At 31.7% G+C, this 27,939-nt stretch overlaps 4 protein-coding genes across 14 annotated transcripts; 2 read left to right on the forward strand and 2 right to left on the reverse strand.

Moving 5' to 3' along the window:
* Nucleotides 1-1,580: 1,580 nt before the first annotated feature.
* LOC101503268 (PHD finger protein At1g33420-like) lies at nt 1,581-7,411 on the forward strand. 2 transcript variants are annotated; one of them, XM_073364252.1, is made up of 5 exons: nt 1,581-2,104; nt 3,003-3,129; nt 4,427-4,642; nt 5,014-5,631; nt 6,162-7,411. In XM_073364252.1, the coding sequence occupies exons 1-5, from the start codon at nt 1,765-1,767 to the stop codon at nt 6,991-6,993; spliced, it is 2,133 nt and encodes a 710-aa protein (XP_073220353.1). In that variant the 5' UTR covers nt 1,581-1,764; the 3' UTR covers nt 6,994-7,411. The 2 variants fall into 2 exon arrangements, with proteins under 2 accessions (XP_073220353.1, XP_004512621.1); XM_004512564.4 differs by having other exon boundaries at nt 1,583-2,092.
* Nucleotides 7,412-7,782: 371 nt separating this feature from the next.
* LOC101503589 (protein COFACTOR ASSEMBLY OF COMPLEX C SUBUNIT B CCB2, chloroplastic) lies at nt 7,783-13,534 on the reverse strand. Of its 10 annotated transcripts, none has more exons than XR_012161531.1 (8): nt 13,278-13,533; nt 13,055-13,167; nt 12,018-12,089; nt 11,423-11,566; nt 10,448-10,601; nt 9,497-9,688; nt 8,206-8,820; nt 7,783-7,993 (listed from the first exon to the last, which is right to left on the reverse strand). XR_012161531.1 is itself a non-coding variant. In XM_004512566.4 (7 exons), exons 1-7 carry the CDS (start codon nt 13,465-13,467, stop codon nt 8,816-8,818), a joined length of 870 nt encoding a protein of 289 aa, XP_004512623.1. In that variant the 5' UTR covers nt 13,468-13,533; the 3' UTR covers nt 8,038-8,815. The 10 variants fall into 10 exon arrangements, 2 of the variants coding, with proteins under 2 accessions (XP_004512623.1, XP_073220354.1); XR_012161534.1 differs by lacking the exon at nt 7,783-7,993 and having other exon boundaries at nt 8,038-8,378; nt 8,651-8,820; nt 9,497-9,674; nt 13,278-13,534; XR_003474494.2 differs by lacking the exon at nt 7,783-7,993 and having other exon boundaries at nt 8,038-8,378; nt 8,762-8,820.
* Nucleotides 13,535-17,020: 3,486 nt separating this feature from the next.
* Nucleotides 17,021-21,877, forward strand: LOC101504761 (uncharacterized). The gene is made up of 6 exons (XM_004512569.4): nt 17,021-17,354; nt 18,871-18,924; nt 19,608-19,681; nt 20,304-20,421; nt 20,517-20,575; nt 21,326-21,877. The coding sequence occupies exons 1-6, from the start codon at nt 17,211-17,213 to the stop codon at nt 21,402-21,404; spliced, it is 528 nt and encodes a 175-aa protein (XP_004512626.1). The 5' UTR covers nt 17,021-17,210; the 3' UTR covers nt 21,405-21,877.
* A 1,560-nt stretch (nt 21,878-23,437) lies between these two features.
* Nucleotides 23,438-27,724, reverse strand: LOC101505085 (extradiol ring-cleavage dioxygenase-like). Its single transcript, XM_004512570.4, has 3 exons — nt 27,350-27,724; nt 24,447-24,814; nt 23,438-23,778 (listed from the first exon to the last, which is right to left on the reverse strand). Exons 1-3 carry the CDS (start codon nt 27,584-27,586, stop codon nt 23,583-23,585), a joined length of 801 nt encoding a protein of 266 aa, XP_004512627.1. The 5' UTR covers nt 27,587-27,724; the 3' UTR covers nt 23,438-23,582.
* Nucleotides 27,725-27,939: the final 215 nt, after the last annotated feature.

The following is a 27,939-nucleotide window of genomic DNA, read 5'->3' on the forward strand; positions in this document are numbered from 1 at the left end:
TTTTCTTATTAATTTATAACATTTAAAAGTACTATAAATTAATTAATTTAAAAAAAATAGTATGCAATTGGTTGCTATGATAAATTTTTATTTAAATATAATATATATCACATCATGTCACGATGAGATGCACATTTTTTTTTAAACATACTTCAAATAAAACTAAGGAACCAAATCCAAACTAAATTGACCCAAAAGAGAATCATATATCCAAATTTTATCAGACTAAACAATGACTTATGATTGAATGTATGATATATCAAATGCATGAAAAAAAATAATGTTATAATATTTAGGTTAAGAAAAAATAGACTATAGTCATTGATTTTGATATGTCATTGTATTTTTACAATAGTTTGTGACAATAACCGTATCATAAATAATTTATATTGTATCATATCATGTTATGTTTTTATAGTATCATGCACACTAAACATACTTTAAACTTTGATTAAAAGTTCCATAAATAGGGATGGTGATACTCTCCTTACATGAAACTATAACATTCAACACCGTACTCACACTCATATCTATTCAATTTTGCAATTAATCATTCAGTTACATACCCAAACTTGTAGTGTGAATTCTTATCTTATTTATTACATATAATTTTTGCAGATACCTACACAATCGAGAGGTGAATTGTCATCTCTAATCATAAATTGTCTATTTTTTTTATGGGCAAATGTTAATATGACTATATATATATTAGAGAGAGAAAAAATGTTAAATTTTCAGATATTAAACCTTGAATTTTGTACAAAATCATTAGACTACTCCATCGAGGATCCATAAACTTTCTACATGACAAAAAAAATTCTTTAACATTTTTAATACATCATCCACCAAATATTACATGTGACACTTGTGACTCTAACTATTACCAATCTACTTTGTCAAAATTTTAAAATCTTTTTTTCTCTTATTTTATTTTTTGTTATATGTTTTTAATATTTTTTAATAGATTAAAGGCAGTGTAGTGTTTTATTTATTGTACAACATGTGATTGATTATTATCAGTGTAAAATAACTTTATTTATATCACTTTTAAATCAATATCTTAAAAAACAAATCGAAGATTGAACTAACAAAATTTTTAGAATATAGTTTAATTGATTGAAGTATAATAATATTTAAATAAATAAATAATTTTTTTTACCAAAACAAATATAGTGATAAATTTTATAAATAATTAATTAAAATGAATAATAAACAAATAAAACCTAAAACATGATAATAAATAATAGTTAAAAATAGGATAATGATCATATAACTTAGACCCATGTTAATATTCAACTAAATGCAATATCATCTCATGCACCTGCACACCGGCCGGTTTCCGAAACCCGCTACTGGTTCTGTGGTTCATCCCATTTCTATCGGTTCGATCCGCTTTTTACAATTTTTCCCGATTCAAACATACGAGCGGTTTCTACAGGCTATCCGGACCGGAATCAGGCCTGGTTCATAGTTCAACCGATTAAACCGACCGGTTCGGTTCGGTTTTGATAACATTCTTTTAAACTTATTTTTTAAATTAATTTTCTTATATATGTCCAAATATTATTTAATCAAAGATTAATCCAAAACGAGGATCAAATCACACTATCCAAATCTAAACACCAAACCAAACCATCTCTCTCTCTCACAATCACACTTTTCATTCTCCACCGTCGGATCACCAACATCTAGAACCTTCCATTCCTCCCCCACTCTATTTCCCTTCCCATCTCTCTCCAACTCCACCACGCGCTCATTTCCACCATGAACGTAACCGGAGAAAAACTACTAAACCGTCCTAAGAGAAAACCAACCTTCGATTTCCACACCTTCCCACCACCTTCGGAAGTTAACTTCTCCGGCGAACCATTCCGGACGAATGTACGTTCGTTTCTAACGAAGCACGCGCTTCTCCCTCCACAATCCGCACTTTTCCCTCACTTGCTGACGTGGCAGATCATGTTCAGAATCGGCGGTGACGACTCAAATGCGGTGGTGGAGGATGGACTGGAACCGGTTGTATGCCTTGATGTTGTTGAAGAGGATGTGGCTAGATCTAGATCTGTGTACTGTGATCAGTGCCGAGTTGTTGGTGAGTTGACTCGTACGTAGTTAAACGATTCTGCTTTTCAGTATTGCTTTTTGTTTTAATCGGTTTGTTTCCGATCACGTTTTTCTTTGCTCCGGTAGCGTCAGAGGAAAATGAAAATAAAATGGAAAATGAAAAATGAATGCTGCTTTCTTAAAATGAGACGAGTTTAGATTCATGAATTTTAAGATTATTAAGATTTTTTTAGGAAATATAGGAATTAGTACTATATCTCTTAAAAATAAAATAATTACTTTCTCATAAGAATAATTAATGCATACTTTATTGTACTACTAGTATTTATAATTAGTGATTAATGACTATTTATGAGTTTTTTTTTTAATAAAAAAACTAATTAGAGTATTTCTAGTACTAAAATAACTAAAAATCGTTTATATGAAAATTAGACCCATATTTTTTTGCTCAATACGAAGATGTGAAGGTGATTGTTTTTTTCACTTTTTTTCTTTCTGTTGCACTCAAATAGATTACTTCACCTCAATTCACGTCAGGAAATTATTTGGGTGTAACTGAAAAAAATAATTAGTTGTTTTATTTGTATAAGCATGCGAATGTGATTGTGAATGTGACTCGATACAATGCATATGCAATAGTAGCTAGAGAATAAAATAAAATAGCGTGGCGGGACCCTGTGGAAGTAAGTTAAATGAGCCCCACGTCAAGGAGCTATAATGTGACACCTATTATCTGTGGCCCAACTATGCATGACCGGATAATGTGGACCTTTCACATTGAACTTTACATTTTGTGTGCAGCACTTTTTTTTGGTTGTAGTTAAGAAAATGATTGGTTTTGCCATTATAATTTCTATTTAGGTTTTAATTAATTTTTAATTATCAATTGTGTTCTTTTGTAATGTGAAAATTTTGAAATATATGGTGTGATGGATTAGGTTGGAGTGGACACCCGGTGTGTGGGAAACGTTACCATTTTATCATAAAGGCTGATGGGAGCTCTATTGGTGGGTATCACAAGCCATGCATGTGCTGTGGAGATATCTTGCGTTTGTCAGAATCCAAGTTAGTACTATCCCACGCAACCACCAATAAGCTTATTTTTTGTTTCATGGAAACCCCTTTTTCTTTGTTGTTTTTAAATTTTTTTTTTTTTTTTTTGTTCTTTTGGATTAATTGACTTGGAACTTTGAATGAGTGCTATGTTGTAATCCTATTCAGGGTTCTCAATTGCAGATTGCGAAAATAGCATTTCAAGTTCCACTACACTATAGTGTTGCCGTTGTTTGACAATGCTTTGTACTGAATAGCATATCGTGTGACATAAGCGACTTGTTTAAACTTCGCTACACTATAACGCTATAATCACTATTTGACAACACTGCTCAAATATCTTTTAATGACATGTAAATTTATCTTATTTTCAAATGCAAAACAGCTACTGATATATTTTCAAAAATGTCGAAATAGGGTTAATTGCTGAATTGAAGGTCTATATGTCCCAAAGTTGAGAGGGGCTTTTAGGGGCCAATTAATTTGTGAAAACATTTCCTGTTTTCATTTCTTAAAATGTGTGTTCGTTTTACCTTGATAAGCGGCTCTTGAAGTAAATTATTGTCTCGAAGATAAAATGAAATGCTAGTTAATGGAGATGCATTTATGACAATAATGATTTTTTTTTACATTTCCATTGTTTCTAGAAATATAGACAAATTGTTCAATTCAAGAGTCTCTTACTTCCTTATTAATGAGTAAAATTATCACAAATTTTAAGAAATAAAAACAAGAAATATTTTTGCAAACCCCTTAGTATTTCACTTTTTCATGTTTCAATTTCAGCTGATTCCATGTGATTAGCTCCATTAGCATGAAACTTGGGTTAGGATCAAGGTGAAGGCTTATTATTGCCTGTTGTAGTTTGAGTCTTAGATTGTTGATAGAAATATTATTATTTATTTTAAGTTAACTCTAATAGTGTTTATGATGTGAAGGTAATATTTATGAAAATTATTAGCAATTGTTAGAAAATTTAACTCAAATTGGGAGCAATGTCTACTTGTTGGGAAGGTGCTATGATGACCTTGAATTTGGTTTTGTGGATGTTTGGCAGAGATGGATAACAGTGGTCGTAACCCATAAGAATGGAATTGAGATGATTTATGCGAGAAATTATAACTGCAGTTATATTTTGAAATTATAGCATACTCTCTGTGGTCATTGAGATGATTGTCCAGTCATTGAGATTATATTTTGAAATTATCACAGTGGCTGTGACTCATAATTTGATAGCTCACATTAGTATCTTTTAATTATTATAGCATAATAGTCCTGTTATGGTTTGCATAATGCTTTGAACCTTCAGGTGCAAGTCTTGCAACCATGTGATAAGCACAGATGATGTTGAAGATTGGGTGTACCAACAATTGGAGAGCACTACTCATCTTTTACATGGTGTGGTTCATGCCAATGGTTATGGGCATCTTCTTCGTGTTAATGGAAGAGAAGGAGGCTCAAGATTTCTTTCTGGCTCCCTTATCATGGACTTCTGGGATCGGCTCTGCAAGACACTTGCTGTCAGGTTAGGAATCTTTTGGTTCCAATTACTGCTTCTAGATTGTTAATGATTAAGTAAGTTGTTCGTTTTGGATCAATACTTTCAATTGCTATCATGTAATTACTTAACCATGAAACTTGTGTCATGTATTTGGCGGTGTATAAGAAAAATTTAACAAACTTCTTTGAAAAAACTGATTATTGCTTAAATTAAATGTGGCATCATTTATGCATTTACCTATTTTGTTTAGGTTGGGGACTATGTTTTAAAGATCAGATGTAATACAATACAATACACATACATTCTAAACTTTTTGGGCATCTGTAAATCCCTAAACCTTCTTGATGTAGCTTTGAGTTAAATGTGTATGTGTCTTTACTTTTCTTTATGAGCAGAAAAGTTAGTGTGATGGATGTTTCAAAGAAATATGGGCTTGAGTACCGTTTGATCCATGCCCTCATGAGGGGACATCCCTGGTATGGTGAATGGGGTTATCAATTTGGCTCTGGTAGCTATGGTCTCACACAGGAAGCATATAAGACTGCTGTTGAAAGCTTGTCCAACTTACCCTTGTCCGTTTTCCTCTCTGAGGGCTGGAAGCCCCACTCTTGTGTGCAAGGCATCATCTCATTTTACCAGTCTTTGTCGGAGCATCAGCTTGTAAATATAAGAGACCTCTTCCGTCTTCTGATGAGTTTGCTTCATGACTCTATCAAGACTTCATCAAAGGCTGAAAGTATCACCTGTAAGAAGCGCAGCTTTGACGCCATGGGAGTGTCATGTTCCTGGGGACAGAGTGATGTGGTACGTGTTGAGGAAGCCATGCTCAGAGTGCTGCGTGCTGTGTCTCGCTCCAATTGGGTGAGCTCACGAGCTCTTAAGGGTTCTGTCTACAAGGTGGCCTCTTCAGAGCTGCTTGATTACTGCCTTGGAGAACTCGGTGGAAAGGTGGTCTTGGGTTCAATGATTGTTAATACCCGACACAATCCTGAGACTGGAGCTTTGGAGTACAGGTTAGACTTCACTCTGTTCTTAATTTGTTTTATTCTTCTGCATCTTTTATTTCGGCAATTTAAAATGACGTCATACAATCTGATACTGGAAAATGGAAAAATCACTAAATATATGAATGCATCATTTTTATGATTTATATGAAACAACATATCATAGCGCTTTGTTTTATTACTTTAATGGCGTCATGGTGTAAGTCTGATGCTTTTTATTTGGTTTACCATGCATTAGGATTGTCTAAAGCACAATTTTAAATACATTCGATCTATTATTCTGTATAATTATTATAAAACACTAAACGCTTAAGTAGCCTAATAACGTTTTCTTAATATTGAGTGTGAGCCTTGAAACATTGATGTTTTTCTTAAAGCATTTTATGCAGTTTAGTAATACTTTTTTGAAATGGCAATTCAGTAGAGTACTATTTAGAAGATTCTCGTATGGTTGATTTATTTTATTTGCCATGTCATTTATTTATTTGTTTCTGAATTTGTTCTTTTGTAACGTACCATCGTGCTTCTATTTACTGCAGACTTGAGGCTGCAAACAATTCTTGTGATGGAAAAACATCAAACAATTATTCTTTAGGCTCAAAGCGTCCATCTAAAGAGAGCCTCCTATATGACTTGAAATATTTGTACGGGTATTTGCTCAACTCTCCGATGATGCAGAACTGTGTCCCTGAGGGAATACAGATTCCTGTAATGAGCTCAGCTCAGAAACTTCTTAACTGTAAGCAGCTAGTAAAAGATTATAGGCCAGAGATGTTGCCAATGAAAGATTTTTACAAAATACGCTTCTCATGTCACGTGGAACTTATCGACGAAAGTGAAAATCCCACAATTCCAGCAGAACTGGTTGTCCTACCCATAAATGCAACCATATCCGACCTTAAAAACGAAGCAGTAAATGCTTTTGAAGATGTATATCTCATGTTCAGAAGATTTGTAGTCGACGGCTTACTTGGCTATAACGATGTAGATGATTCCACACAAATCAAACTCTTGTTAGGATCAGCAGAAGTGGTTTGCATCCGAGGACGATGCATCAGCAAGAATGGATTGAGCAAGTTCAAAATGGAACGGGGACTTGAGAGGTGGACTGTCGATTGCAGCTGTGGTGCTAAGGATGATGATGGTGAGAGAATGTTGGCTTGTGATAAATGTGGAGTGTGGCAGCATACTATATGTTCTAACATTCATGATTCACAACCTGTTCCCACCCATTTTACTTGTCCAAAATGTAGAAACCCTAATTTGAAACCTAAATCAATTGGGAATTGCAAAGATGAAACTCTGGCTAACATAAGTGGTAGTAGCAGTTGCTTTGGTAAGGGGTTACCAGTGCCTTCTGATGTTCATTGAGACATGACTAGATATGCAGTTTCATGAATCTTGGCCGTTTATCTGTGATCGAAATGACGTAGTACTGATTTCGGTAGTTTCACATAGTATTAGATCTCAACCATACATCTCAGATCAGTCGGTCCAAATCAGTTACTGCACGGACGCAGTAACTGTGTGGAATCCAATTCCCTAAATATGTGTATATAAAAAAGTCGTTTTTGTTTTCGTTTGGCCTGAATGAAGTGTGTATATAACAGAAAGGCCTAATAGGTGCCATTAGGTTTAGGGTATGCCATGTTTGGTTGTTCGCATTTCAGGTTCTAGCTTTGTTTATCATGTGCATATTCAGTTTACTTTGGGGAAAGTGTTTTTATTTTAAAAGGGTGATAAATTATTATGTGGTCTAGCTGATAGCTACCACGGCCTGGTTACTAGACATGAGTTTCATCGTACACTCGAAAAAATAATACTGATTTTCTGTTGTTCAAAAGTAAAGTAAATTAGGGTTTGTTTGGGAAGAAAATTTTGAAGGGAGGGGATATACATGTTTTTCTTTTCAAAACTAAGTAAACTATAAAATGTTCTTCTAAGAATAAATGTAATATGATCATGAATCGTATTGTTTCTTAATGTACGGACGAATAATTTGCTAGTCCAGTCTTCCTGACTAAATGGTTCTCTCATGTTTTTATATAAAAACATATAAAAAAACTACTCCATAAAATAAATTTTAATGTGTTATTTAATTTAAAATTAACTTTAGATTTGACAGAATCTAAATAATGTTGGTATATAGGGATTTAGTAATAAAAGTTCATAATAATAAATACTTGATTGAGTTATGTAAGTGAATCTCAAATGATAAAAAAGATACGTCGGGATGCAAATTCAGACCTGCAATATCTCTCTTTTCGCATTAGTGTATGTATGAGTTTTGCTAACATAATTTTGCTGCAAATCCCTAACTTCATTATAGTCTTTAATTGCTCTTCTATACTCCAATCAGAATAGTTTACCACTTAAGAAATATTACATAATAACATGGTTAAAATCAAGCACATATTAAGCATAAATGAATCATTGCAAGCAAAAGTTAAATAATTATAAACATGTGCATGTACAGGCACCTCATGTGAAAATGCATGATATCCCCAAAAGAGAAAGATACAAATAATTAAATGTGAAATAAACATATAAAAGCTAGTACAAAAATGTTTAATCTTGATATACCTCATAAGATTACTTGTACATTTGTTTGTGCCACAAGGCAAGAAGAGATACAGGTTCTGGAAAATAATGGAATATGTATGCACAGCTTGGTCCTTATAAGCCTTCCATCAAATACAAAATTTCACTTCACTTCATTTGCAACCAGGGAATTCTAAATTCACAGTCAAACAAACCTGAACCATATTAAAAAGATCAAATGGTTGATAGTTAAAACAAAATTTCGAGATTTTGAATAATCTTGTAATCCAATTTAATTCCACATATTCTGGCAAATGTATTTCTTCTGATCATCTGGTCAACAAGCTGCATTAATACACCGCCAAGCATGATATTAAAGATGTGTATATCATGCCAAACTTGGTACTAGTCATCAGAAACATTCTAGACCAAATATATCAACTTTTTAAATATATTTTTTACTTATATTTCATTCAAGAGGAAGTACCTGACTATATGAATTCTGATTTTTTTTAGTTTCTTTATGTCATTCTGCTTCTACTATTACTTACACATTCTTTTTGTTACCTCCTTATCACCATTGCAGAAAATACTCTACCTCTTCAATCCACTTATATAAAATTGAACTGAACTTTTTTGAGGGAAGTCCGAATCAGCCTGTAAACAAACATCGCAGAGGTTTGAAAAGTAGAAGGGAAAAAATTGGAAAGAGACGAGGGTACGTATGCCATGGAGCCTTTTGTTAATATACAGTGATAACAGAAAAATGAGTAACAAAGAGAATATAAAGTAACATGAACCTCCCCAAAGGAATAGCCTAGTGGTTTAGCTAGGGACACCGAAAGAGTTATATGCAAGAGGTTCGGGGTTCAATCCCTACTCTAACATTTCTCCATCCCCTATAACATATATACTAACTACTAACATTCATTTATAAAAAAAATAGAATAATATGGACTATGGTGCAGAATTAAATTAGAAATGTTAATTATTCAAATTCAAGTCAAATTTAAGATGCATCCATTGATTTGGAGCAGTTATATATGAGATTGAACGTGGTTCTGAATGCTTGAGAGATTAATCCCTCAATGTGTATAATTAAATCCCATGCTTATAGTGATAACATTATTTGAATCTATCCTCTGTACAACAGAATATCATAACAGAATTTCAAACAACTCAACAGAAACATCAAAATGAAAAACCAATCAGATAATAATAAATCTGCATGGAAGACTCGTGTCTAGATATGAATAAAAAGGCCTCTAATGGAATTCAGACTTACTTGACTAATAAAAAAAATGAAGTTTAAATTCATCTACAAATCTGTTACCTCTAAGCTTGTTGGCCACAGCTGCAATCCAAGCTCTGTCTTTAACGCTAAATGCATACCTCATGGTCGAGACCAGCAGAATAAATCCTACTGGTTTTTGTAAATCAGTAGCACTCTTGATAGAAACTTGTAATATTGGCTGCACCAGAAGGGAGCGAGTCCCTTTAGGTACCAGATCCTGAAATTCAGAATCTGAAACATTCATCAAAATTCCACATTATTTGAACAAAGGTACGAGAAAATGTAAGGCATACTAATAAAGAGTGGATGCACTTAATACAGTAAGACCTTTATTGCTAGTAATAATATCATGTGCAGCCTTAATGTAGGAGTAATACAATTCAGAAGTTATCTATTCGACTCAGATTTAGATCTTGAGAAAGAAATTTTTCTGTCTCTAAATCTAACAATTCTAGAGGTTGCTACATGGTGCTGCAACTGTAAATAATCTCTATGATTCAGTTCAATTGGCTAAAGACCCTTTTCCACAAAAACATAGTAGAAATTTCTGTTCCAAGTCATATTGTTGTGGAAAGAAATGCATTTTCTCCAATAATATCCACGCAAGATTATACTTTTGTATAAAACATATTTCCAGTTTCTAATATTTTTTGTTAAATCAGTTAGGAAAGGAATGAAAGGTCTCAGGTAAAATATCGAGCACAAACCCAAACTAAAATCTAGCATACCCTCCATACAAAATATTCAAAGAACGCATCATTGTGTATGAAAATGAGGTTAGCTGTCCTTTATGGTAGCGGTGTTGTCAATAACGGATTGCGGAAAACAATGGCTTGTTTAAATTTTGCTACGCTACATTGCTATAACGCCACTCTAACTGTTATTTGGCAAAACTTTATATTGAATAGCATATCGCAAAACAATAGCATTTTGTTCAAAACTACATGCAACCTCCATATATATTGTAATTATTATGACTATCATCATTACCTGTATCTTGTGGAAAATATAGGGTGTCCTTCAAATCACAGAGGCCGGCATTTTCAATTTTTTCCGTAAACTGTCCAAGAAGAATTTCTTTCGATGAATCATCGTTTATGTTCCAGTAGCCCCTTGCACATATTTCTCCTTGAATAAAAATGAGCTGAACACATTGGAATTTTTCGAGAATAAGATAAACAAATAAAAGCTTACGAGCAGAAAAAAATACTGTGCAAGATTGCGAGGATAAAATGGTAGTGCCGAATTGAACTGAAGAACTAACAGAGTTTAATGTTTATATTTACATGATAACTTCTTAACCTTTAACTACAATGTAATCATCTAACTATATACATAACTATTAACTATTTTCACCAATCTTAATAGGAACAGAAATCACATAAACTTTACACATTAGTTTCTTGACAATTCTACCTTTTGAAGCATTAGTTTCAAATTTTGATCCTAAATCTGTATGAATTGACTTAATTGAGCTTATCTATTTACATAAGCAGTTGTGAGACTGTTTGATAGAGCTTACGGAAACATCATATGAAATGTCAATAAACTGTTATCAGCTTATTTTTGTATGCTCTTCAGGATAACTTATGAAAATAACTTATACCTTAAATAAAAACAATTTTACTTTATTTTATATTTTTATAGAAATAACTTATACATAAACACTTATATGAACGCTTAATTAAGGTGTTTATCCAATCATGCCCATATTTCATGTCAATACAGCAAATACTATATAGTCTCACAACTGTCCATATCATGTTTCCATCTTTTCTTGTTTTCAATAAAACTCAAGCGGGAGGGGAGGTTGCTCCATTTCAAGAGCTTAAAGACAGACCACATCAGCTATCAACCAACCATTATAGTATAAAAGACCGACTACATCAACGATCAACCAACTATGGATTTCTTTAAATCAACTACAAAATTAATAAAGTAATGATGATTATGTATGTGACATACCGTAGCTATGGCATTTGTATTACGCAGCAAAATATACGAAGTCCAAGCCAGGTCCTCCTTCATACTATCCCCTATATCGGTTGACATAACAAATATTTGTTGCGTTCCATCTGGGAGAGTTGCTTGATCCACTGGTTGGGCACCCTAACAATTTTCCAGACATGGCTGAGGAAATGAGGATCAATATCATACGTGAAACATATTTGCGCTGCGTATACTAAATGCAAAATATTAAGGTGTATTTAGATTGACTTATAAAAAACTTATTTGGGTTTCTCCATTGGTGTACTTTCTTGTGATCGTTTGAGTGAGCTTACAAAAATAGTTAATGACATATCTATAAACAATTTTCAGCTTATTTAACCGTGCTCTCTAAGATAGCTTATAAAAACAGGTCACAACTTGTATGGAAACAATTTAATCACATTTTCGTAATAAGCACTTAGTTAAGCGTTTTTCCAAATGCATTCCATTTTGAGTCATAACTACAAGCCTTTTTGAATTTATGGAAGCTCCACATATATCTATCACAAGTCTTACTGAATTTATTTAGGATTAAAGCAATGATATGCTTAATATACAAAGGTAAAGTTACCTTGAGAAATTTACCAAGGTAAGGAAGCACAATTGAGAAGGAAGCTAAAGACAGACCCAAAACCTCTGTTCTCTACATGATAAAGGAAAAGACAGCAATTGAAGATCACCCCCAAAAAACAAATAAAGGTTACAAATATGATTTTATTTTAATCTCAACAAATTTTAAAGTGAATATCTAAATTAGTCTCCGATAAACAAAAAAAGCACTGAGACCTCCTAAGAAATTAAAATATATATTTAGTCCTTGAGAAACTCGACATCAAGTTTTTTATTTTATGTGTTTGCAACCTCGATGGAGGCCACAACGGCTACATTTAACCGCAATGCTCATCAACGCCAAGGTGTGTGATTGCAATTTAAAACCTTATTTTTCACAAAAAATAGTAATTGTGCATTTATATTCCCTAATCATTCTCTTTGTTTAAGTAAATGTTACTAGTTGTTAATATTGGTATGTTATGTTGCCGAATAGGGTTTGAACACTAGTTCTTCTTAAACTCCTTCAAGACGTCCCTGCTCAACCATTTGTGCTACACATTGGGGATAACACATTCTTTTTATATACAAATGTACAACACTAACATGTGTAGTCACATTTAATTTCTTTCATTTCTCAAATTATTATCCTTGTTAATGTGTGTCAGTGTCAATGTCAATGTTTTGTCGGTGAATAAGACCGGAATTCATTGCAATTGGTCCCTCCGACTACAGTGCAGTTAGGTAGCGGTGGAACTAAGATTAGACAGTCTAGATTTTAAGTTCAGATTTTAAAATAAAAAACAAGTAAAATCCAAACTTGAAAGATAAACCGTCTGATCTTAATCAGGCGGTTCAGATGTTCCCGCAGTCGACTACAGTTAATCCAAATTATGCTTCATAGATGAAATTTAAATAGAAAACTAAATACAAAAAATGTAATATTTGCATAACCAAAGCAAATTCAACCCATTAAATAAATTTAATTGAATAAAAAAAAGGGAAAATATATATATATATATATATATATATATATATATATATATAATGAAATCTTACAAGCTGAGGTATAGTAATAGAATGAGAACCAAGGAAGTGATTTAAGAGAAGAAGTGAAGCGAAAGCATAACCAATCCATCTAGGCAAGTAAGATTCATCAAAACCAGCTATCCCTGAATTAATTCATCAACCAAAAAAATAAACACATAAATCAATTAAATTAAACAAACAATCTCAAAAATCCACACGTGTGTGTGAGTGCGCACGCGAGAAAGAGAGAGACCTAATGTGAAGCGAAGAACGGAAAGGTTGAGTTGTTGTTGCTGGTTTGTGACGATGGAATTTGGTGGTGGTTGAGAATCTTGAAGATTCGCACGAACTATTGTTGTGGATTTTTGTGTGGAATGGATTTTGGGAAAAAGCACGTTGCGAGGAATCCATGGTTTGAAAGAGATTATGGTTACGCTGTTCATTATTTTCTCTTTTTCTGGCTAACGTTTTGTTAAGTTAGTTATTTTACTACTTACACCAACACACTCCGTTTGTTTGTATGAAGTTCGACGGAGTAGAAAAACAATTATTAATTTTTAATATTGCTATAATTTTAAATAAAGGTACTAATAGTCCAAAAAACACATAAACATAAAATACAATAGATAAGTATGTGAAACCATATCATAAAATTAATATAACACAAAAAATTAGTACTATTACTAGAATTGTTGGAACAGATCTTATTGTTGAAAACTTAAAGCCAAACTCTTCATAAATCTCATTGTTGAAAACTTAAACGGCAATTGTTATCTTTATATATAGGGAATAAATTAAAATTAAGTATTACATTAGCATAGTGAATATAAATTGTTATTTACTATCAACATAATAAGAGTGATTTATTCTACTCAAACATGTCTACCAATTCATCGGATTCTATCTTTGCAATATGTTGATTTTTGTCTTCCATTGATAAACTAGTACTTGAAGAATTCTTTAGCACTATTAGGATGGTATGATTTGGATTTTACAAAAATGATGATCATCTTATTGTCTATATATACACAGAGAAACTTGTGTTTGAGCACCATTAAAATCTCAAATGAAGGACTGGCATATACCCTTTGGACAACTCAATATCTTAATTTAATTAGAACTCATAATCTTTTATAATAAATAAATAATGAATGACTATATTTTGATTTTAACCACAACGCATTAAAATTATTGACGTCTTTACATAGTCCACGCAGGTACAAAACGAAATGTGGTACTAGCTATTATTTTATGAAGGTGGTGACAATCAAGATTTGGAGAGTGTGTTTTTATTCTATTTATAAAGAATGATTCACTAAAACCTTAAAATTCATATTTCGAGTCCAACTTAAAATTAATCATAAATAATTATATTTAATTAAATAAAATTATTAATTAAATTAATTCATATTTAATTCAATTAATCGTCCATTTTCGTTTATTTTATCAAATTATATACAATTAAATAAATATAAATATATTAATGTATTAAATATGATTTGATACAATTAACATCTAATTAAATAAAATCTAATTTAATTTGATGGTTCGTTATGCTCTAAGTACTCTATACATGTGACCTTTATAATTTCTCACTAAATTATAATAATATTAAATATTATATATCTAATATAATATAAAGGTTTAATTGAACTTTTTAGTCTTCAAATTTTTTTGATTCACGAAATTGGTTCCTTATTTCAAAAGTCGACAATTTTGATTTATCTCTCTGATTTTTTAACTAAAAATAATGATGTGGGATGTTTTACGATTTAAATAATGTGACATATGATAAAATGACGTAAAATGATTAACATTCATGAAATTTGAATAAAATGTCGTAAAAACTTAGATTTCAATTTTGGAACTTTTTCATATTTTTAATTTAATTAATGACATATAAAAAATTAATGCATCTAGATGTTTTTATATCATAGAATTGTATGTCATGTCATCGAAAATATGTCAAATTATCATTTTTTAGTTCAAAAATATGAGGAATTGACAAAAAGTGTCAACTTTTAAAATAGATGGACCAATTCTATGAATTGATAATAATAGAGGGACTAAAACTGCAATTGAGCCTAATATAAAATATAATAAACAATGATTGACATCTAACAATCCATCATTACTACACAAATCATGAGAAACTCGATAATATGGTTTCAACATGTCAGCGACAAAAATATGTTGTGCAATAATTGTCTCTTTGTTCTAATGTCTAATTGAACGCAAGTCACAATGTGTGTCATCCTTACAATGCTCAATTATTTATTTATTGATCTCAAAGTAAACACATAGATACCAATGGATCTAGGGATGACAATTAGATCCAGACCTAGTGGGTATCCACACAAAAACCCACAATGGGTAGGGTTAAAATTCGCATAATGGGTATGGACACGGAGACAGATAATTACCCGCAAAATTAAGCAGGTATGGGTACTATAGTACTCACTCCGCCCCACACCCGCATTTATATAAATATATTATTTATTTATTTATTTATTATATTAGTATTTAGTTTAATTAATTTTTTTTTTATATTTTAATATCTATTATATCATTTGACCACTACAATATTTATAATTTAAAGATAAACGTTTGCAAACTTTTTAAGAATTTGATTATGATGAATAGATAAATAATTGTGACTTTATAACTAAGAGTTTATGTCTTATTAATCGTGACTTTATAATTATACTTGCAATTTCCTATCAATTGTTTTTACAGATCTCGAATAATATTGTTGTAGGACTTACACTTTATAAAGTATTATTATGGATATTTGAACGTGTATTGTAACGAGTGTTCATTTGAAATATTTTGAGTTAGAAAATATTTTGGTATATAATACTTTATGATTGGATTTAAGATATTTGGGTAATTTTTAAATTTTATGACAACAAGATTATTTTTTCATGCGCAACAATTTTTAGCAATGGTCGCTCATGTATACAAAGAAAATATATGACATTAAAATTAAATATAGACCAAAAATAATAATTAATTTAAATATTTTTAATGCATTACAAGTAATAATTAATTAAATATACCTCACCAAACCATAGTCTAGCTAAAACATATCGTGTAAGGACAGACAAATCATAAGGTCCTCCACGATACCGTGTGAGCTCACCAGGTCCCTCAACTCCAGCATACCCCTCCTCCATATGCTCTCCCTAATGAGCAGGTGCCACCTCCTCCTGCTCATGTACATCCACCTGTTTATGTACCACATCCTCCTCATGCAATATAGAAGACTCCTCTTGCTGATACATAGTCACATGATCATGATGTCCCTCATCGTTGTCTTCAATGATCATCCGTCTTCTTCTCCTTGAAGTTGCCGGTCGAATCCTCTCTGGGGGATTCATCGCGGACGATGTAGAAGTATTAGTGTCACGTGTAATTCGTATGATTTTGTCGTCTCTTCCTCGCGTGTCCACTGAAAATTAAACAATTAAAGTAAATAAATCACAATTACTTATATAATTATAATTAATTAAAAACAATTATTTAAAACTTCCGAAAAACTTAATGTTCAAGTTCTCCGGTAACTACCGAAAATGTTGACCATCAAATTTTCTGGAACACTATTTTGTACCGAATAACTTAAAAAATGTTTTCTGGTAGAGTCTTCTGTACCGGAGAACTTGAATTTAAGTTTTCCGGTAGTAGCTTATGTACCAGAGAACTTCAAAACAAGTATTCTGAAGTACATCTTCTGTACCAGAAAACTTGAATTTAAGTTCTCCAGAAGTTTAGAAAAAAAACTCACTCTCTTGAATTCCGAAAATGTTGAAATGTGAAATGGTAATTTTTTGGAGGTTTTATTATTTATATGAGGGCAAAAATATCATTTCATTCTTAAAATGGGGGTATAGGTATAATTAGGGGAGTATGGGGTAAAATTTTCATATATTTTATATATGGGCCTGATTTCCAAGCCCAATCCACAACGAGAGAGAGAGAGAGAGAGAGAGAGAGAGTTGTCTTCTATGATGATCACGAGTTTGTTAGAGTGAAACAGAGAATCGAATTTCCATTCTGAAAATCTAACTAACTTCATTACTTACTTAGTTATTACTCTTTCTTTCTTTCCATAAACCACAGATCCACAGTCTCTTACCTTTTTTTTTCTTTTCGTTTTTCCATTTTCCCGAGAAAGTGTGGGAAAACAATGGAAAACTTTAACAAAGCCTTCGAGAAAGTGAAAATAATGGTAGGAATGGAAGTCGAAGACGAAGAGCAACAATTGGAAAGCCAAAACTCGTTTGCTTTCATGGACGATTTCAACCGCGACTGCACCTTGTCAACCAAACAGGTTTTTATTCTTTCTCTCTCACTATTTTCTCTTCAAATTCATTCATACTTGTTTGCTTTTAGTTTCCAAAAGAGAGAAACCATATCGATTAGTTGAGAAACGAAGAGAGAATTTGAGTTAAATTAGCTGATTCAATATGTAGGTTTAGATTTGAGCATGGATCTTTGACATTGTTATCTCGTGACAGTTTGATTCTCCATTCTTTGTAATTTTTTAAGTTCAAGATGTTTTGCTCATATGATTTTGGTTTAGTTTACTGTTGGAAGATCAGAAGCTGTAGGTTGTATTAGGCTTGAAAATAGGTGAGTGAGAAATTGTTTATTTGAGTTTATGTTCTCTTTAGCACAAACACCTCTGATCGAATGTGTTTCGGTGTCCGACCTGTGCCGGTGTCAAATAGTGACAAGACACCACCATTTGATTACATTCAATTAATTCATTTTCTTCATATTATTACTAGTATTAGTGTCGTGTCTGGTGTCCTTGTGAGTACCCATGCTTCATAGGTTATATGAGGAGTGGTAACATCCTGTTCAATTACTTTTAAACTGCTCGAGTTGGGACGATACTGCAATGGATTGCCAAAATAGCCGAACCCTAGTAACATCCTGTTCAAGATTCAACCGGTTTTGAAGTGTCTAGTTTGGTTTTTAAAACACTGCTTGAGAGTAGTCACGTCGAGATTTTATTCTTTTGTTTACTCCAGATTTACAATGTTATTGAGGAAAAGTAGTAAAGTAGTACCCCTTAAGGGTACTTGTTTTGCAACTATGAAGTTGCATGAGGATATGTTAGCATTTTTCTCCTCAGGTGATATGGGATTGAGAAACTAAATATGAGAAAATATAGAGATTCTCTTTTCTTATAGAAATGTTTTGTTATAGATTTTTGCCTATTGTTTGTTAGAGATAACTTATGATGGCTTTTGATTATAAATAATAATGATTTACACTAGTAGCTTACTGCTTACAGAGAAACATCAGATATTTACAAATTATCACCAAAAGATGAAATCAAGGAAATATTCGTTGGAAGATGAAACTAACTGAATGTGTGGAGTACATTGCATTTGACCGGGAACATTTATGAACTGGATTAACTGCGAATGCAGCCTATTGGAGGATCGTATTTTGAGGTTCCCGAGAACCAAAGCAAACATGCTGGTGTTAGATTGGTTTTATGAGTTACAGAGTGAAACATAAGAATTGAGGAAGCATACTGATTTCTTTTTCTTGTCACCGTAGGTTGGCTTGTAGTTGTTAGGAAATAGTATATACAAGGCTTGAAATATCAATTTTTCTTAATGTTTTCAAATGAGATCCGCCTGCTAAAGTAGTTTAATAACTCTTTGATCAAGGCCATGGTTGTTTTTAGACTCCTCTTGTGTTGTTACATGTTTCTATATTTAGACTTCTGTAATCTTGAAATGTTTGTTTGATAATTGATTTATTCAACAAGTTTCTGTATGCGTATTATCTTGTACAACTTAATTGACAAACTCTCTATTTGTGACCAGAGATTATATGGTTTTGCCATATGCTTTGCTGCTGGAGTAACCTGTACATTGTTAGTAAGTTTGACTGCATTATTTTTCTTTCTAGTTTAGAATTTATATGAATAAAGATGGTTTTCCAATTCAATGTGGAATATCCATATTAAGCTTGAACATTTCTTTAAATATGACCTCACATGAGTAATTGAGTACCTGCAAGATTTTGATCACTCTATATGTTTGCAATTTTTGTTTCTTGAGTAGAGAGGATGTTTCTACAACTATAACCTGTAACCACCAATAACTTCCACTTCGGACCAACTATTGGTCTAATAAATGTATTCATATTCATCACTAGATTGTATAATTGTACACTATGATTTATTTTATATTCAAAAAGTTATTGATACTGGCAACTATGAAGTGGTGCCAAAGAATGTTCCCATCACATTCTAGTGCAGAGTAGAGCATGTGTAATAAACTCCTATACTTTCAAATTTTGTTACTCAAGTTTACAGTTGGAGTATAATGGATGAAATGGAAATTACATATCTACTATGAAGATAATGAACAAATCTCATTGATTTCTCACTTTTGTCATGTAAATGTGATGGGAACATGATTTATTTCAGTACCTCTGAAAATTTAATCAACAAATGTTGCTCTTCATATCTTTACGTAGTATATTAGTTTCTTAACTCAAATTTATATTGGCAGACATGAATAGTCACTAATTAATTACATTTCCCTCCATCTTACAGTCTATGCTTGTTTTCCTGAAACCAATAAAGTTTGGGATAGCCTTCACTCTTGGCAATTTGCTTTCACTTGGAAGGTATGTAAGATTTTACAGCTTTATAATTATAGTTTGACGCCAGTGATGTCTCTAGATCTCTGGATTTCCACTCAAAAGTTTGAAATATTTTGAGAAAGAATGTTGTTATGTTGCAACTGTCAGTAATGGAGAATGGGGTTTTCTGGAAGGGGGTTGCAGGAGAAATTATATTCCATTACTTTTTATGTCACCAATCACAAGTCACAATGTATAAAAGTGAGAGATGTTTCATGGTTTAATTTCTCTTCTGATGGATAAAAGGCACCAAATATTAGGAGTTTATTTTCATAAAAGCAGATGTTATATAATGTGGATACTGACTTCAAAATATAAAAATTTAACTTGGATATAACTACTTTCTTGAGACATCAAGATGAAAAATAAAGCAGTACTGTTTCATGCTTAAGAAGTAAGAACAAATATTTTTCTCTTTCAATAAGAAGGTTATGTCCCTCTGTCTGTCTTTTGCTGTATAAACTGTTTGCTAGTTACATTTATCATTTCATCCTACTCATATGACATTTTGAATTAAAATTGATATGTGGATTATTTATCCTTTAACCTTGGTCTCATAGCTGTTTGGTTTTCTTCAAATACTAAGTGGGAGTTTTTTTTATGGCAGCACAGCATTCCTCATAGGTCCTAAAAGACAAGTATCGATGATGCTTGATCCTGTTCGCATTTATGCAACAGCCATATACATCGCAAGTATGATAATTGCCTTGTTTTGTGCACTTTATGTAAGTCAAAGTGCATCTGCAATAGATTCATTTTAATTCGGTCAGAAATGAGCTCTTTTTAATAGCTCATTATTTCATTGTTTTGCATTGAGCAGGTTCATAACAAGCTACTGACACTTCTTGCCATTATCTTGGAGTTTGGGGCACTAGTTTGGTATGTCATCATTTTTCCAAATGCATTCCATTTAACTTTTTTTTATAGTATCTTCAGTGTGGTCTATGCTCACATTAAATTCTCATGAATCTAATGTGGATTGAGGCATAAGGAGTATGCTAACTTACTGACGATCCTAATTTAAATTGAATTTGCTTGTATCATCATATGCCTTGGAAAAAAAAAAGAATAAACAACCATTTTGGTCCTTTAATGCGTGAAGCGTTGTCGCTAAAGTTTCTGAATGTATCAAATGTATAAAAACGTCCCTGAATGTGTCTCATATTAGTCAGCATGGTCCTACAATGTGTTTTTCGTTATTTAGTTTGATCCTCAAATGTATCTTCTATTCCATTAGTGAGTTTGGTCCATAAATTATTAACAGATGACACCCTCAAAGACATTATTGCAATTTCAATACATTTGGAGACTGAAGTGACAGCGTCTCCTACATTTAAGGACCAAAGTCCTACATGCCAGTATGGCAGTACCACACTAAAATTAGTATAATGTCTTTTCAGTTTCAGTTTTGTTTATAGTCAAGGCATGAGCTTCTATCATTTCAAATCTGTAATGCATGGCATAGAATAGCATACTAGAGTTATCTTTTATTCACTCCAGTATACAATATAATATTTACGTATTTGAGTATGCAATATGATTAAGATTATCCAAATGTGACACTATGCTTGTCTCCACCCCTGTGTATATTGTTTTAACACTCAATATTTCTGATATTTTGATTGCCAGGTATAGCTTAAGCTACATCCCTTTTGCAAGGTCCATGGTCTCAAAGATCATGGTTTCATGCTTTGACACTGAATTTTAGCTTACACACTCAAATGACTATAGCATCCTGCATTGATACCCTCAATATACTTTCAATCCTGAAGAAAGACTGTGCTGCCGTAATACAGGATGGGTTGTGATTCATCCTTTCCTGCCCCTTTCTTTTCTGGAATCTTGTCTAGGTTTCATTTGTTTGTTAGAAGTAAAATCTTGTGCATTTGTATAATGTTGTCGATGAGCTAATGTAAAGAGTTTTGTTTATCTCAACTTGTTCTCTTTTCTTTGCCTGTTTTTTTTTCCACTTCAGTTGTTTTCAAATGATCAAATCACAGTCGTGCTTTCAGTAAGGCCGTCATTTATCTGCAACCTTTTATTCGAAAGACAAAAAGGAGTATTGAGGCATTCTTGAATGCCTTAGGTGCAACAATTTTGTTTGTAATTGGACTAATTTCAGAAGATGGTTTTTATTATAAGTCTTTTAATGGACTGTTTTGTAATGGTTTTCTTTTTCAACCCTTTCCCCTGTATAGTCTGGTGGATAAATTGGAAACTATATTGAGTTTGATTAAATCTGATGTGGTATTTTCTTTTGTTTTCGTGATGGTTTGATTATTCCCTGCATTTTGCATCAAATGTTCAATAAACAAGTCTAAAAATTATAGCCTGTTGTAGGAAAAGGAAAATAGAGAATTCTTGAATACAGTTCACATGAAATTTATATGAATTAAGGCATGTTGAGAATGACTTATAATAGTTGATAAGTGGGCGGAGTAAGACTCTATCTTCTGGACTTTACTCATTCATATGTTGGGCTACAATCACGAGGTACAACTTTAGAGTGTTTCTTCTCATCTGCGATGTTCTCAAATAAACAAAAATACATGTTTAAATTTGCTAATTCGAATATGTTAAATACACTTCCGATTAATCAATTCAAACAAAATTTAAGAGTTTTTTAGAAGATTTGGGGGGTGAGAAAAAAAAACTTTCACAATTTTGTAGTATAATTCAGGATAATCTTATAATCTAGATAACATGACATTTAAAAATAATTTCATATTCTGTAACTCTAAGCATCACATAAAAAAACTACGTGTCAAAGATTTAATCAAAGTTTATGATCAATCATTCTGTGAATTACTTAAATATTTTCTTTAGAGTTGAGTTTGTTGTTTTAACAAGACGACAATGGTAAAGAGAAGTTACAAATATGTTGTGCATCAAGTGGGAGTTGCTGATGTGAAACCAAAAGCAACATAAGAAACAAAACAACCATCCCAACTATCATGTATGACTTTGGCCTAAGCATTTTTACCAGCAATTCCATTGCCACGGTTTTGGATTTCTTGCAATTATAGCAGGACGTTGTAATCGATCGTCTGATTTTTAATTAACAGTAGATATCGTTTTAACTTTAAATATACAATTTTCAATCTAAATTGTCTGATTTCAAATTAATGTTTGAGATGAAAATCTGCATGTAACCGTGTGGATTTCTTACTGCAGAGAATCTAGGTCCCATTGGCACATACAATGGGAAGAAGTGATCTGGCTAGAGATGAGAACTCTTCATATTGATTTACTTTCCCATATCTACAGCCATAAATTTAATAAACACTCCCATTACAAGATATACAAGAACACTCTTTTCAAATGAGCGAAGTTAGAGGAGGTGAGTGTATTTATGAAATATTATATCAACAAATTTTTAACATTTATTGGTAGGTTTGAAAGTGAAAGAACACTCCAATTAAATTTACAATTTCAAAGTTGTATTTATATTTATCAAACCACATCTCCAATATGAAATCGAGTGACCAATAATATCGATATTTCATATTAAAGACGTGTTTGTTGTTCGACATATATTAGTGTTCAATGCAGATACGACATCAACATATGTACTTAAACATAATCACTTTTGTTTTCTTAAATTATTATCATTATTTAAATGTCAATCACTTCTATTTTCTTAAATTATTATCAGTGTCAACATGTGAGTGTCGATGCATCATAACCAAATAAAATGAAAGAGGATAAGTGGCCTATCCAACATCTCAACAAGAATGAAAGTACATAAAATTTCTTTTATTCATAAGAAATAACTCAATCTTTACATTAAGGCTTCACAACACGACATACAGACATAAGTTACTCAACTTTCAAACAACTCATCTTCGTAGATGACACACAAATGTATGTAGTATTAAGTACAAGTTTAGTTGGAATTCGATGTAAACTGGTAAGAAGCATAAGAGAGAGTGCCATGCTCAATACTACTATGGATAAGTTTGGCCTTTGAATCATCACCAGCAGCACCAATAGCAACATGCAGTGGATAAAAGTGATCCGGCGACGGATGAGCCTTTCTCGCATGTGGCGCCTTTTGTTCATAATGATTTACATCTTCATATCTATAAAAAGCAATACAAAAATTTCACAATCAATCCATGAAAAGCCAAACCATACAAAATTCTTGTACTTAACACCCAAGGTTTTAACCTATGGTCCCGTTGTGATTAATTTATACTGCATAAAATTGCGGTCAAGATTAATTTATGCTGCATAAAGTTGCGGTCAAATATACTGATGCAACTTAAAACACAATTTAAAATAGCAATCGTATAAGAGCCATGATCGCAATGCAATAGTTGATTATGTGCAAAATAATGGTCAAATTCGGTTTATGCAATTTCGAATGTAGTGGCAATGCAGTCAAGACTATGGTTTTAAATTGCAGTTATGTCCACGATTACACTTTGAACCTTTGCATTGTGGTAAAATACAACCAATGTAGTCGCAATTGTAGACGCAATGTCGTTGCAGAGACCTCTAAAATCGTTATACTGCAGTCACAATTTAGAACCATCATCACAACACATAAAAAACCTTCGCGCTGCAGTCACAATTTCAGTGCAGACTATTTTTTAAAACCCTAATTGTGTATACATCATAAGACTTAAGATCGAAGTCGCGAACCGATTTTCAAAACCTTGTCTAACACCTTCAATAAAATCAACTATGTATTCTTCAAATATGAACATCAAAACATAAAATAAAATAAAAAGGTACATATACATACCTTCCTTCAAGAAGAGCATCTTTCAACCAATTATCAAACTCTAAGGCCCAAGGAGCAACACTTCCATGATGGCTAATAGCTCTCAAATTATGAACAGCACTTCCAGAACCTATGATCAAAACACCTTCATCTTTAAGAGGAGCCAATGCTTTTCCCAAGTTATAATGGTAAGTTCCATCTTTGTTAGATTGAACAGACAATTGACAAACTGGAATGTCAGCTTCTGGATACATTAACATGAGTGGAACCCAAGCACCGTGATCGAGTCCTCGTTTTTCGTCTTCGGCGACACGGTTGAAACCGGATTTGTTGAGTAGCTCCTTCACCCTTTTAGCTAAATTTGGAGCTCCAGGTGCTGGATATTTAAGCTAGTAAAGAAAATCATGTAATGTAAGAAATGTGCATAAGAATATCAACTATATGGATAATAATCTAATACCATGTCAAAGGAAAAATAAGTTGAACTTTTAAGATATAATTGTGATGAGGCTGCGATTTGCAAACACTACTTATAGACAATTATTTTGCATAAGATTGAGTTTAACGGTCATGCAAGATTAGTGTAAAACTTTGACATTGAATAAGAATTCTTCGTCATCCAGGTTTTATTAGTGTATTTTGAATTTGATTAAATGCAATAACAATGTAATGAGTTTTTATTGATTATCATCAATGTTACTAAATAGTGGCTCCAGTGAGACTATAGTATAGTAGAATTTGAAGATACAGAAAAAAAAATAAAAAATAAAGAATTTGAACAATTTGCTTTTGTTATCTAATACACAATTTAGTATAAAAATATATCAAACAAATGCTTTTATCTCGTTGTCATTTCCTCTCTAGTTTTTTTTAGTCTTCATCTTTTTTATCATAGAAGATGGGTGATTTAGGATATTTTTTTGTCTAAAATTACTCTACATCGTTATTTCTCTATTCTTTTACCTAAATAAGTGATTTTCACAAGTTTTTTTTTTCGTGTTTTTCTTGTTATCTCACCAACTAAATGCAACGTTTGGTTTTTCTATCTCGTTGTGATGTTCATTTTGTTTAAAATTTACCGATTTACTTTGATCCAGTACAAACAGACTCAATCATTGACTTCAACATCATCAACGTTGCAGATCCGAAGACATAGACACTCCGATCACTTTAATTATGTCAAATTTGTAGTCATTTTGCCCATGCTATTAACTAAGGTGTTGTGAAGTTGTTCGCAGATTTATCCTTATCGATTTTAGTGAATTTGTATGTGTGTTTTTGATCCATGTACTCTTTTAATTTGAACGAATAAATATCATTTTTATCTAAAAAAATCTTTTGTCCTAGAAATACATAATGGTATTGACATCGTATGGTTGCTTAGAATATAAACTTTTCTTCACATCTAAGAAACCTTACACTTATAAATAAAACTAATCCGTTTAGACTTTTGAGTTACTTTAAGAAAATATGATTATACTACTAATTAATTTGCTACAACTACGGTGCCATTTATTTTATGAAAATATTTCCTAATTTCTAAAATTTATATTAATTTTACATGTTAATAAAGAGATAAAAGATTTTTAATTTAAACAATTGTCTATATTTTAACAACAATAAAAATTTCAAAAAAAAACTGTTTTCATATATGCATCTTTATTAACTGATATTTCATTTTATCTCCATCATAATAATTAATTTCAAGAGTTTTTTTTTCTGAGTCAGTGGACAGAGTGATAAACATCACTTAAAACTCACATACAGTTACCAAATTATAAATTCGAACTGAAAATATAATTAGTGTCTTATCGTTATTTGCCAGTTGACCACTTTAGAAACTACTTCAAGAGTCTTTTTGTGAGATTTATATGATATTACTTGCGTTCTTAGTCACTTGACAGCTACTCATCAACTAACAATATAACTACTCTTTACCAACCAAATATCCCTTTTTGACAAGAATATTACTCATCAACTAACGATATAACTACTCTACCAAACCAAAATATCCCTTTTTGACAAGAATATATTTAATTTTAAATGAATGAATATTAATTTGATTAGTAAAAAACAAATTTTTAGAAGGATTTATTTTGGAAAATATAATTATATTTTGATTATATATAAAGATAACTAAATAAGATTAACTATTTTCTATAATCATAGTAAAATAAATTTGTTAGTTGTAATCAAGACTAAGAAATAAGGATTAAGTGAGCAAGTCAACTGAGAAATTTTCCAATTGTTTGAGTTTACGGCGATATTTATTGTTCCTCTTCTATAAAAAAAAAAGAGTAAGTAATATCAACTTTCGATTAACAAATCAATTATGTGTATTATATGAACCAATCATTCGTAGTTATAATGTGTCACTTTACCAACTTATTAAAGAAGAGTGAGAGAAGCAATAATTCGATAAAAATAGAAAAAATTAAACTTATTAAATTTAATTGTAGTTTTGATATTATGTAGTTTAGTTATTTTAAAAGTTGATATTTTTGTTCAGCTCTTCATATTTTATAATTAAAAAATAATAATATGTTATATTTTAAATTACAAATCACGTGAGATATAATTTTATAATATAAAATTATTTAGATAAATTATTTATTTATTATCATTAATTAAATTAAAAAAACAAATTTAAAGTTGAAAATTAAATTTTTAAATAATTTTATTATAATTTCATGAGTTTCATCGATATTAATCGGTGTATTCTATATTACTTTTTTAAATAGATGTTTTTTAGTTAAAAAATAGAGATGAGGGACAAAAACTGTCCTATTTTATAATAGAGGGACGATTTCGTAAATTGACAAAAATAAAAGGTTAATCCTGCCATTGATCATTATAAAAAATAAAAATAATTAATATTTTCTAAATACAGAAACAGGTGGAGAGAAAAGAAAGAAGAAAAAAACCTGGTACATTGGTCTGGGGAAACCGTAGAAATCATAGATAGTATCGTTGATTGTCTGAATAACGTTAACGGTGGGTACCGCTGTGTCCCAATGACCAGAAATAATGAGAATCGAAGTTGGTCTCTGCTCAAACACATCTTTTTTCCACTTTTCTAGAAACTTCCTCGCCGGAATCGATTCATCTATTGACAACGTTGGTGATCCATGGGATATGTAAAACGTATCCTTCAACGCCATTTTTTTTATTGATAATATTTTAATTTTGTCTTTCTCTTTTTTTCTTGTATGATTTATAGAGAGAATGATGGATGATATATGACTGGAGAAAGGAGAGAATGTAGCAGACGCGTCAAATGTGACTTTTTTTGTTTTGTTAAAGTAAGCAAATTGAGACTTTATAATATATATTCTCCAAAATAAAATATAAAGAAAAGACATAAAATATAATAGTCGAAAAAGTTGGTAAAGCATAAACGTGACTTATAATATGGATTTAAAGAAGTTGGTGTAAATTATTTTATATTGACTATTAATAATGATTAGATACTGCTTTGATTAAAAATTAGTAATATATAGGTTAAATGATTATG

The sequence above is a fragment of the Cicer arietinum genome, chromosome 8 (genome assembly GCF_000331145.2).
Source record: "Cicer arietinum cultivar CDC Frontier isolate Library 1 chromosome 8, Cicar.CDCFrontier_v2.0, whole genome shotgun sequence".
NCBI classification, from domain to species: Eukaryota; Viridiplantae; Streptophyta; class Magnoliopsida; order Fabales; family Fabaceae; genus Cicer; species Cicer arietinum.

What these genes read in the sequence shown, in the direction of transcription:
- LOC101503589 (XM_004512566.4), bottom strand. Translation starts at nt 13,467, where the DNA reads ATGAACAGCGTAACCATAATCTCTTTCAAACCATGGATTCCTCGCAAC. An exon ending in ACCTTGGTAAATTTCTCAAG is followed by an intron (nt 11,567 to 12,017) that starts GTAACTTTACCT and finishes GAAAATTGTTAG; the next exon opens with GGTGCCCAACCAGTGGATCA. An exon ending in ATATTTTCCACAAGATACAG is followed by an intron (nt 9,689 to 10,447) that starts GTAATGATGATA and finishes TGAATGTTTCAG; the next exon opens with ATTCTGAATTTCAGGATCTG.
- LOC101505085 (XM_004512570.4), bottom strand. Translation starts at nt 27,586, where the DNA reads ATGGCGTTGAAGGATACGTTTTACATATCCCATGGATCACCAACGTTG. An exon ending in TCCCCAGACCAATGTACCAG is followed by an intron (nt 24,815 to 27,349) that starts GTTTTTTTCTTC and finishes TTTCTTTACTAG; the next exon opens with CTTAAATATCCAGCACCTGG. An exon ending in GATGCTCTTCTTGAAGGAAG is followed by an intron (nt 23,779 to 24,446) that starts GTATGTATATGT and finishes TGCTTTTTATAG; the next exon opens with ATATGAAGATGTAAATCATT.
- LOC101504761 (XM_004512569.4), top strand. Translation starts at nt 17,211, where the DNA reads ATGGAAAACTTTAACAAAGCCTTCGAGAAAGTGAAAATAATGGTAGGA. An exon ending in GAGTAACCTGTACATTGTTA is followed by an intron (nt 18,925 to 19,607) that starts GTAAGTTTGACT and finishes TCCATCTTACAG; the next exon opens with TCTATGCTTGTTTTCCTGAA. An exon ending in CCTTGTTTTGTGCACTTTAT is followed by an intron (nt 20,422 to 20,516) that starts GTAAGTCAAAGT and finishes TGCATTGAGCAG; the next exon opens with GTTCATAACAAGCTACTGAC.
- LOC101503268 (XM_073364252.1), top strand. Translation starts at nt 1,765, where the DNA reads ATGAACGTAACCGGAGAAAAACTACTAAACCGTCCTAAGAGAAAACCA. An exon ending in AGTTGTTGGTGAGTTGACTC is followed by an intron (nt 2,105 to 3,002) that starts GTACGTAGTTAA and finishes GTGATGGATTAG; the next exon opens with GTTGGAGTGGACACCCGGTG. An exon ending in TGCAAGACACTTGCTGTCAG is followed by an intron (nt 4,643 to 5,013) that starts GTTAGGAATCTT and finishes CTTTATGAGCAG; the next exon opens with AAAAGTTAGTGTGATGGATG.